The 11,130-nt window shown below is 33.1% G+C and overlaps 2 protein-coding genes across 2 annotated transcripts; one reads left to right on the top strand and one right to left on the bottom strand.

Annotated features, from left to right (window-relative positions):
• Positions 1-654: 654 nt before the first annotated feature.
• On the bottom strand, positions 655-6,828 carry LOC123677660 (2',5'-phosphodiesterase 12-like). The gene is made up of 6 exons (XM_045614321.1): positions 6,020-6,828; positions 5,080-5,207; positions 3,917-4,079; positions 3,493-3,772; positions 1,116-1,233; positions 655-1,056 (listed from the first exon to the last, which is right to left on the bottom strand). Exons 1-6 carry the CDS (start codon positions 6,742-6,744, stop codon positions 806-808), a joined length of 1,665 nt encoding a protein of 554 aa, XP_045470277.1. The 5' UTR covers positions 6,745-6,828; the 3' UTR covers positions 655-805.
• Positions 6,829-9,125: 2,297 nt separating this feature from the next.
• Positions 9,126-10,806, top strand: LOC123678909 (MICOS complex subunit MIC27). The gene is made up of 5 exons (XM_045616177.1): positions 9,126-9,167; positions 9,324-9,606; positions 9,684-9,929; positions 10,140-10,315; positions 10,706-10,806. Exons 2-5 carry the CDS (start codon positions 9,357-9,359, stop codon positions 10,727-10,729), a joined length of 696 nt encoding a protein of 231 aa, XP_045472133.1. The 5' UTR covers positions 9,126-9,167; positions 9,324-9,356; the 3' UTR covers positions 10,730-10,806.
• Positions 10,807-11,130: the final 324 nt, after the last annotated feature.

The following is an 11,130-nucleotide window of genomic DNA, read 5'->3' as shown; positions in this document are numbered from 1 at the left end:
AATAGAAGGCTGAGAAGTTCAGAAAATCATCCAGCTACTCTTAATGACTTAGGAATCCAACACAGAGAAATCTGGGAAGGATTAGATCAGAACATTTTAAGATCACTCATTTTGAGTATGAACCGTCGTTGCCGAGCTGTAATTAACGATTAATTAATTTTAATTGTCCAAGTTCATGATCTTCTTATAAACACCCTGTACATTTTTGGTCCAAACCGCAAACAGTCGTATAATACTACGTTATTGCAGAATCGAAAGTGAAAAAAAATGTTTTCGAGAAAAACTTTTTCTGCAGAAAGATTTGAAAAAAATGTCGAGTCCTCATCGCTACCATTTTTTTCATAAGAATCCCATTAACTCATGAACCGTTGAGTTTTCATCCAAGGTATGGCGTATTGCCGAAAATGTCATAAAAAGCTATCTAATGATGTAATAATATACTGGGTGTGCTATTTAAAATAAGGAAGTAGCAGTCTGTTTCCGGTATAACCGGAATTTGTAGAGATCTGAAAATATTTTAAGCAAACCTCAATATGCAAATTGTCAGCTCAAGATCATGATTAGTTTTCCATAAACGTCTTTTAGGCCATGCCAGGCGAATCACCCTGTATATGGGGCTCTATGAGAGGTATTGAAAATACAATTTTTGTTACTGATATTTTTATTAAATTAAAAAATAAAAAAAAATTTGCAATATGTCCAAGATTTTAACTTAAATTATTTTCTTTGTGTTATTGAATTCTCTATATTCTTTTAAAAGAAATAACATCAAAAAAATCGATCTTGAGGAAAAAATCGATGGAATTCAGTTTTTGAAGCTAATATCGGCTACCAAAGCCAAATGATCTGAGGGATAAAACCTGTTTGGAATTCCCAAATAGTCTTCTAGTATATCCTCGTGGAAAGGAACTATCTGTTCTACATCGGCGTGTTCATTTTCAATAAATATATAATCTATACAGCCTTTAAAGTCGGGAGTAAAACTGGTATATTTTGGGAAACCACATGCACTTTTGAGTTTCAAAAGGTGTTCTAAATTCAATTGGTGACATCCAGCTATATCAAAAAACTTATATAGTTATTTTCAAGTAGGTACCTGTATGGCTGCAACTCACCTATTATATAGTCTTCTGAACGAATACCGTTTTTTTTAAGGAAATCCAATGCAGAAGAATCCGGGGAAGAATTAAAATCACCACAGAGTATAATATTTATCTTGAAATTCTTAAATCTCTGAAAAGAATAAATGCTTGAAATAATGCTATTATATTCTAACTGACAAAGTAACTGCAACACCCAGTAGGAGCTGCTCAAATTTTATTTATTTTTTTTTGTAAAACATAAATAGTATAGCAAAGAGTAAATGATTGAAATTTGGAGAAAAAAACGAAGGGTTTCCAATTTTTTTTTAAGAATTTGTTAATAATGTGCGTTTCTACCGTGATTATCTATACACTCCCCAACACGTTTCGGCATTGATGCAATAAGATGGTCTATTTTTTCTTGAGGGATACTATCCCAAGCTACCTGTACTTCATCTCTCAGAGCCACCAAAGTCCGCGGGGGCTGGGGTAAATTTCCAAGCCTCCGAAAAAGTCTAAACTAACTTTGGCAACTTGAGGTCGAGCATTATCTTGCTGAAATATTGGAATCTCGAGCTGGTTAAGGTAAGGGAGAACATATGGCTCCACTATTTCTTGAAGGTAACGCAACGCTGTCATGTTAGCTCGAATAAAGACTTAAGATGAACTTCTTGCATGTGTAATAGCACCCCATACCATAACGCCTACTGTCCGGTGTACATGACGCTCAACATCAAACTGAGGTTCACGTCTTTCTCCCCGATGTCGTCTAACCCTTCTTCGGCCATCATGTGCGCCCAAGGAAAATCGTGATTCATCAGAAAAGACGACCTGATGCCATTCCACATTCCAATGTTGACGTTCTCTGCACCACTGTAATCGTTGCCAGCAAAGCTCAACCGTCAGAGGTAAGACAATATGGGGTCGATAATGCTGCAGTCCAAAAGACCTTATCCGGCGGTAAACTGTTCGGACAGTTACAGTATGGCCTTGTTCTCCTAACCTCTAATCAGCCAAAGATCGAGTTGTCGCAAATCGGTCTCTAATGGTTATAACTCTAAGACGTCGATCTTGAACTTCATTTGTGCCCCAAAATTTAAATTTTAAACAGTTCCTTCTGGGTGTTGCAATTTCTTTGTCAGTTAGTATATTAATCCCATTAATCATTCACATGAAATTCTGACCTCTCCTGCTGAACTGTTTGTTTTCAGTGCATGTACTGCCGTTGATCATTCGAAAATGGCGGAATTATTTGTTATTGGTGTTTTTGGTTCAAAATAGCCTTTAATTGAAGAGGTTGCATCGATTGAAAGAACAGAACAAGAACGAAATGATCTAAAGGGTGTTTTTTTAGAGCTATAGAACTTTAAATTGCAATAAAACAACGATGGATTATTCGATTCACATGAATTTTATTTATCCGCAAGATAATCTTGTGGCATTACATTTTAAATATGATTTCTGGCATATGACCGCCACGGCTGGCTCGGGTGTAGTCCAATCTGGACGTCCAATTTTCAATGACTTTTTCCAACATTTGTGGCCGTATATCGACAATAACACGGCGAATGTTGTCTTCCAAATGGTCAAGGGTTTGTGGCTTATCCGCATAGACCAATGACTTTACATAGCCCCACAGAAAGTAGTCTAGCGGTGTTAAACCACAAGATCTTGGAGACCAATTCACGGGTCCAAAACGTGAAATTAGGCGGTCACCAAACGTGTCTTTGAATAAATCGATTGTGGCACGAGCTGTGTGACATGTTGCGCCGTCTTGTTGGAACCACAGCTCCTGGACATCATGGTTGTTCAATTCAGGAATGAAAAAGTTAGTAATCATGGCTCTATACTGATCACCATTGACTGTAACGTTCTGACCATCATCGTTTTAGAAGAAGTACCAATGATTCCACCAGCCCATAAAGCGCACCAAACAGTCAGTTTTTCTGGATGTAACGGTGTTTCGACATACACTTGAGGATTAGCTTCACTCCAAATGCGGCAGTTTTGTTTGTTGACGTAGCCATTCAACCAGAAGTGCGCTTCATCGCTAAACAAAATAAAATGGACGTAGTGCGCGATACGTATTCCGCACAGAACCATTATTTTCGAAATAAAATTGCACTATTTGCAAGCGTTGTTTAGGCGTGAGTCTATTCATGATGAATTGCCAAACCAAACTGAGAATAGATCACTTGACAGCTGTTAAATCGGTCGCCATCTTGAACAGTAATGCCAACTTAAAGTTATATATCTCGAAAAAAAAACACCCGTTATTTTATTTGGAATCTAGTAGAAATCTCCGTCAAGTCGTCTATCTCTATGCTTTTCCATTCTTTCAACGAATAGTTGAACCATTAACGACTGAAATTTCATGTGAATGATATTAATGAAACAGATAATTACTCACATCTTCTAACTTTTCCTTCATATGATTCAAATATCGTATGACCAAAAAACAGTGAATCAATCTCAGGTCCTTGTATTGTGGTAGATGAGATAAATGAACATTAGCAACTAATATAATCCTTTTAGTTTTGCATTTGAGTGTCAGAAGGAGCATGGAACTAGACTGCATTCCAAACTTCCTCATGAAAACTTTGTCTGTGCTTACCACCTTATACAAATTTGAAAATATTGCATTATTTTTCAATGCTTGACTAAATACTATTTGTTCATAAGATAGCAATCTATAAAAAATCGATTAAGAGTAACTGGAATTAAAACAACATTGCTCGCGTGGTAAACGAGATATAAATATTTTTTTTTGTTAAAACAGAACTATAAAAAGGTCGTTGAAACAAAACAAAAAAAATGTCCTATTTTGAACTTACTTGTAACGAGACTTTGTAACTGCACTCATTAGGCCTTCTTTCCTATAGTTTCCTCTACGATAAAACTTTGTCACATATCCTTCATTTGCAAGTGACGGTTTGAAAAAATTAGCATAAGCATCCTCGTCAATTTCTTGTAGACATATAATATCAGCATTATAACCTGCAGGAGTTAATTTATTCTGTGTGGATAATTATAATATGAGGCCAATTGAAAAGTCCCCGGTCTGAGGCACAGATGGCGGTACTAGTATTAAATCCATATGATTTTTAGTTAGTACCAACCTGTATTTTGTACGTGTCAAAATTTGACAGCAGTCCGACCATTAGTTTGTGAGATATTGCGTTGTGATTGTAGCTACTTTTGTTATTTGAAAAAAATGGAAAAAACAGAATATCATGTGCTGATAAAAATATTGCTTTTTGAAGGGAAAAAACGTGTTAATGATTCTGAGCAGTGTTTGAAGATGTTTAAATGCAATAAATTTGAATTTTTGCGTCTATATGTGGCAATGGATGAAACATGGCTCTATCATTTCTTCCGGACAATCGACAGACAGCTGAGTGGACTGTACACGATGAACCGAATTCAAAGCGAGGAAAAACACAACAGTCAGCTGGCAAGGTTATGGCATCAGTATTCTGGGATGCGCTAGGTCTAATATTCATTGATTATCTCCAAATTAGCCAGACCATCAACAGCGATTTTTATTTAGCGTTGTTGTATCGTTTAAAGGATGAAATCGTTAAAAAATGGCCCCATTTGAAGAAAAAAAGGTGCTGTTTCATCAAGACAATGCGCCGTGTCATAAATCAATGAAAACAATCGCAAAATTGCATGAATTGGGCTTCGAATTGCTTCTGCATCCACCGTATTCGCCAGATCTGGACCCCAGCGACTTTTTCCTGTTCTCAGACCTCAAAAGAATGCTCGCAGGAAAGAAATTTAGCGCCAATGAAGAAGTAATCGCCGAAAGTTAGCCCTATTTGAAGCGAAAGATAAATCGTACTACAAAAATGATATGGAAAAGTTGGAAGATCGCTATAATCGCTGTATCGCCCTCGAAGGCAACTATGTTGAATAATAAAATCGAATTTTGACAAAAAAATTTGATAGACCGGGGACTTTTCAATTGGCATGTTATATCGAACACGATTCTCACCAATTAACTCTTTCAAAATCACTTGTTTTCGGTAATCAATGGACAAGAATTCCTTTGGACAATATGAATATTTATCATCTTTAAATGTATATCTACTCGATAAAGTGTTGTAAGATACCACTCTGAAACTGAAATGGAAAATAAATGAATACAAAAAGGACAAATTGAGAGAAAACCACATGGGGAATAAGGAACAATGAGTATTGTTCCAAATTAATTTAGAAAATCACAAGTATCGGTCCAAAGAACAGAAATATGTACACACTATTTTACCAGTGTCGTTTCTACTACTTTATTGAGCCTTTTTCGGCTTAAAAATACGAAAAGACACAATTCCATAAATAAATAAGAGGCCAGTTAGAAAAAATTCATACAAAAAATATTTGTTTTGTGATCTCTAACTACAATATTAATATTTCAATTAGGGATTCGTGGCTTGGCTTGATATTCAAGCTACTTGGCTTGAGCTTGACTTGAAATCAACTCAAGTTCAAGTCAAGTAGTAGTTTTTCAATGTCAAGTCAAGTATTTATTTATTAAGCACTTGACTTGACCTTGAAAAACTACTACTTGACTTGAGTTGATTTCAAGTCAAGCTCAAGCTACTTGGCTTGAGCTTGAGCCAAGAAGCTTGAATATCAAGCCAAGCCGTGAATCCCATATTTCAATTTTATAATTGCTCCAATCATATTATTCTTTATGATTGTTTTTAGAAAATTTTAATTACTCAATCCATTCAATGTTGTTCTTATTCTTCAGTTTAAATTATTTTTTGTATGCATTTGCACTGACTCACCTGTTAGTGTTATTTTTATATTTGAATTCATCTGCGCATTTTTGTATTTATTTTTTATATTTTAAGCCTTAAGAAATATTAACATCGTAGTCGAAAGGTCGCTGAATAATGTGTATATATTTCTGTTTCGTGTTTTCGACTAACCTAAGACCTGAAAGCTTGGTTTTTGTGTACGAATGACGAAGTTCAAATGGACAATTAGGTATTAAAGGATACTCCAAAACAACTTCCTCCGATATAGTTTCAACGGAAGGTCCTTCAATTTTTCTATTAGAAAAAGGTTTGCATGTTAATTTCAAAAAATATCCAACATCTTCTGACTTAATTTTATAAGGAACTTTGTCTGTCAGTTCTTCCCATTCGATTTTATCCTTGGACCTATACCATTTGAATTCACATTGATAATAGTTGATATACGATCCTTCAAACTTATCTAAGTTAGCCAAAAAATTAGCGTACAACACAGGTTGAAGTGAAATTTTTTTTATTTTTGGGGAGTTCATGACAACTGCGTATTCTTTATCGAAAATTAGCATTTTGGTTTTTTCAAGATTTTGAGCCGTTATAACAGACAGCGTTAAATCAGTTGGAATAATTTTATATCCCTGTTTACGTGTGCGTTTCAAATATATTTCTATATCATCGTCTACTATCTTTAGTTCCTTTTCACTTTCAGTCATCTTATTATGAATCAGGAGCTTTATTTCATATTTGATTCGCTCAAGAAGACTAGCAATCGTGTTATCGTTTTGACATTCGATTTCGACTTCTTCGTCAATTTCAATATTTTGGAAATTCATTTTCAATGGAATAGTGACCTGTAGTTTTTTTCCTTGCGGGATGAATCTCAAGTGAATTGTTTTGTCCATTTTTGTTTGTAGTACACTATAGTTATTTTGTTCACCTGAAATAAACACACGAGGTTAGACTTGATCAATCATTATTGGTTAGACTGAAAAAAATCGTAGTAAATGCATACACATATTGAGCCACCATCCTCACATATACTGCTCCACAAAAGTTAAGGAAGTTCGAAAATTTTTGTGATCGTTTCAAAAATTGCCTGATCATTGAGAGATTGAATATAATTGATTTATACAAATTTTTTCATTTGATTTTCAAATTGAGGTAGATAGACCTAAAGTTAACAATTTATTCTATTGTTTTTTTGAGTATTATGTCAGAAAAGTTATAGCGTTTATTGATATTGATATTATGTTTCACCGAGTGATAAGCGAGAAATCAATTTCTAATAAATGTGTATAAAATGCATTCAAATGAAAGATATTACAAAGAGTTTTGGACGTTTTTTCAATTTTGCTAAGATCTTCGATCATTGTTCTAGTTCTCAGGCACTAATACTCTATGTTCTAGTTTCAATCTTATGGAACATAGCCAGAGAGATACTCGATATCAATTTTGAAAATTTTGACAAACAAATGTCTAAATTATAAATGATAGACCCTCGGAGTTTTACTCTGAGGATAAGCCCTATTTTAGTAGGAAGTACCTACTTTAACATTGTACAAATATGAAGACGAAATGAATAGAGTAAGAATTTAGAAATGACATCTTTTTTTTATGACAAAATCGGTGAATATTTCGGAAATGAAGATGACAAATGTCCTTGTAAGGATGGACTACAGGATTTCGAACCAGGTTTTCTCGCTAACTTGGGAGTCACTTGGGTATCTGTGAGTTCACAAGAATTCAAATATTATTTGAACTATAACGACCATTTCCCATTACAGTTTTTCGATGAATTAATAATACCTGATGAAATTCGTAAAGCTAGAGAAAAATGTAAACCTCCTTGCTGTGGTAGGCCACCAGTGTGTCCACCTATAAAACAAAAACCGAGAAGACCAAGCTGTCAACGGAATCCATTCCCCAAAACATCTTGTTCGTGATATTTACCTGTGAAATGTATCAAATGATGAACACTTTGTGAAAATAAGATCTAATTTGGAATAATATAATTTGTTTCGTAAGATGAAAAAAAATTAATTTTTATATGTATTCTTTTATTCAACTATCGTCTAAATGAAAAACTATTTGCATAAAACTTAATAAAAAATATCCTAAAATCAAGACGACATGAAATCATGAAAATGAAAATATGTACACCAATATAATAATGATCTCAATAACGTAGCTGTTACCTATCAGAATATTCTTTACAAACTTGAAACCGTTAGTTTGAACCTCGCAAAATTATATTTATTAGGTATACATTTTTCATACGAGTTGAGATATTCTATGTGATAATAAAATAGAAACCATTGAGTAAATTTTGCAGTATTTACGTTAGAGAATTGAATTTAATTATTTTCCGAATAAATATCGATAGCTATTTCAGCTGCAAACCCAAACCTGAATCTAATTCGCTAAAAATAATCCCAACAAAGCAAAGTATACAAAGCTATCGCACGTCAATATGACATTCATCTTTATTTAACATGTTAGTTTCATATCATACCATTTATTGACAATTCCATTGAAAATTTTCCGTGCTTCCTAACAGTTCTTTTAAGTGAGTACAAATTTATATATTTACAATGTTTTTTAACTATGTTTCTATAATTTCTGGTAACAATTAATCTCGAATTCAAAGAGTGCCTTCAAAAACTCAACCATAAAGTAAATAAATTACCTATAGGGATCTTCTCGGATAATTTTAAAAATCCTTGACCATAGATTACACAATATCTAAAAGTCTGCGGATATAGTTAAATAAAAATTTAGCACCGTAAGATTTTTTTCAGCATTATCAAAGATAAATGTGACCAGAGGAAGAAATCTAATGGTCTTAAATCCGGAGGCCTAGGTGGCCACCGAATATTTTAATCATCTGAAATTCACAGATAGGCACTTGGTAGATTTGCTGTATGAAACTGAAACTTTTGATAATTTTATAGTTTGATAGGAAATTTATATATCATGCTACATATTTCTGAGAAAGGAAAAAAGCAATTTTATTAGTTTCAGAAATGTTTATGGTTAACATTTGAAAGAACACAAATGTGTATTATAACTCCAAAATTAATTGCAATAAAGGTAATATAATTACACCAATGCATTTTCCTGAAAAAAAATGCCTGCAGAACGTTTTTGTTCCATGTTTATAGCACCAGTAATAGAGAAGTTATGAGAACTTTTCATTTCACACCATTTTCCAATTTTCTCTTGTAGCTTGAGTTGAATTTAGGAGGTTGCGTTGGCAACATTGGCTTTCAAACTCAATATTTGTAGGTTATATAACTCAATAATCTATGGTTTCAATTTTCTTCATGTAGATCATAGAAAATAATATAATTGTAAATAGAATATTAAAAAAGTTACGTGAATTCATATTTGTTGCATATCATTAGAAATTTTGAGTAATTAAAGCAAACCATCCAATGTTCCATTTGAAATATGTTCATTTTTCCTTTGATCTTATTTTTAGGTCTCGAGGATAGGTTTTATTGGTTCAACAATTATGATTACTTCTGATGGAAATTCTGATTCTTCCAAAAAGGGATTAACATGTAAACCCAGTGAGCTTCCCATCTATAGTCCTGATATACCCAAACCGAAATGTATTGAAGAAAAGCCTACATGGTTTGGTAATTTCTTAGAAGCAAAAGTGTCGGGATTAAGAAAGGTGGTTGATACAGTGATCCATGAAGCTCAAGCTTATGAAAATGTTGCAGAAGGATATATTAGAGACGGAGTAGATAAAGCTGATGGTAACTTATTTTCTCTTGGGCAATACAACTTGTATTTGTTTGGTTATTGTCCAATCTAAAGTTATGTATTGCTTCAGGTGTTTTAACATATTTAAGACGGGAAAATAGTACTGCTCCCAAAGTTGGTGCGATAGCTATTGGAGGTCTCACTGGATTAATATTGAGCCTGAGAAAGGGCTATTTCAAAAGAACCTTATATACCACTGCTGGAGCTACAATTATGACAGCTGTATGTTACCCTAAACAAACTTCTGAATATACTCAGATTGGTATAACAGAAGGAGGAAAATATGCCACAATAGCTTATAACTTTGCCTATGGAGGTAAATATTTTGTGTTTCCATAATATGCAACAGAGTTGTGTTTGAGATAATGTATATTTCTCACTAACACATCCAGAAATTAGAAAGAACACAGCAAATGATATCAATGATGAACCATTCATTAAAAAATATCTGTTAGATATTTGATGGTTTACTTATCAATATTATTTATGGCATTGTTTCACCAAAGTAATAGTTATATTTTTACAGTTAAAAAGGGGGATCCTCCTATGGAACTACCTTCTCTTCCACAATTTCCTACTTCAGTCTCAGAAACTTGGAATATTGTGTCTAAAAGTGTTTCATCCCTTTTTCTAGATAAAGCAGATTCTGATAACAAATGTGCAAGAACTGATTATGGAAATGAAGATGATAATGATGAAGAGGTAGTATGTCATTGTTTTGATAATTTTGATTCAATGGAAGTTGAAGATCCTTGCCCTTACCTTTAACATCCCACTTGTAACCTAGGATTTGATCGAGGTTTGTCAATAGATTCTTCCTAACCTTTATGGTGTCCTAAAAAATCCAATCAAAAATTCTGAAATAATGGTCTTTTCATTTTCATCTAAAAACCATGAATACTGAACAAAAATTTACTTTCCAATGATGATGAAAATTCTTATTGTAAAATTAATTTCAATTGATAAACTCATTGCTAATTAGGCCGATATTTTAGATATTTTTTATCGATCCTTATTTTACTTGTCATTATAATACTTACATTTGATCATTATTATGCTGAAAATAATAGGAAATTATATTTTTATTTCCAGATAGGGAACAAGAAAAATTACTAATGCAAACTTGAAGATAATGAAGTTTTTTGTAGCATAAAAATAAAATACGAAGTTATAAATAAATTATAAGTTGCTGATTGTTTTTGTTATAATTCATATAATTTTATTTAGGAACCTTGATTATCAAAAGTTTAATTTCAGTTTGAGAATTTATTGAAATAGACATTTCGATACCAAGAGAGGAAAAGCATTTTTCTTATGAGAATGTGTATAGTTTTTTCTACTTTACGGTCGTCATTTTTGTCAGTTTCAGAGGAAAATTTACGTTTCCTCCCTTCTTTAGGTATCGATTAAGGTAGTAGAAAAAATATATTTTTTTTATAATATAGAATAGGTCTATGCAATCAGACTCAACAAGAAGTTACGGTACATCAATTATATCACTTTCAATTAAATAATTC

This window comes from Harmonia axyridis, chromosome 4 (assembly GCF_914767665.1).
Source record: "Harmonia axyridis chromosome 4, icHarAxyr1.1, whole genome shotgun sequence".
Taxonomy (NCBI): domain Eukaryota; kingdom Metazoa; phylum Arthropoda; class Insecta; order Coleoptera; family Coccinellidae; genus Harmonia; species Harmonia axyridis.
This window is presented reverse-complemented; position numbering and strand designations above follow the sequence as displayed.

Excerpts from the sequence above, each read along its gene's own strand:
- LOC123678909 (XM_045616177.1), top strand. The coding sequence starts at position 9,357 with ATGATTACTTCTGATGGAAATTCTGATTCTTCCAAAAAGGGATTAACA. Across the intron at positions 9,607-9,683 it reads CGGAGTAGATAAAGCTGATG|GTGTTTTAACATATTTAAGA; the intron begins GTAACTTATTTT and ends GTATTGCTTCAG. Across the intron at positions 9,930-10,139 it reads TTATAACTTTGCCTATGGAG|TTAAAAAGGGGGATCCTCCT; the intron begins GTAAATATTTTG and ends ATATTTTTACAG.
- LOC123677660 (XM_045614321.1), bottom strand. The coding sequence starts at position 6,744 with ATGGACAAAACAATTCACTTGAGATTCATCCCGCAAGGAAAAAAACTA. Across the intron at positions 5,208-6,019 it reads ACCAAGCTTTCAGGTCTTAG|TTTCAGAGTGGTATCTTACA; the intron begins GTTAGTCGAAAA and ends TTTCCATTTCAG. Across the intron at positions 4,080-5,079 it reads GATTTTGAAAGAGTTAATTG|GTTATAATGCTGATATTATA; the intron begins GTGAGAATCGTG and ends TAACTCCTGCAG.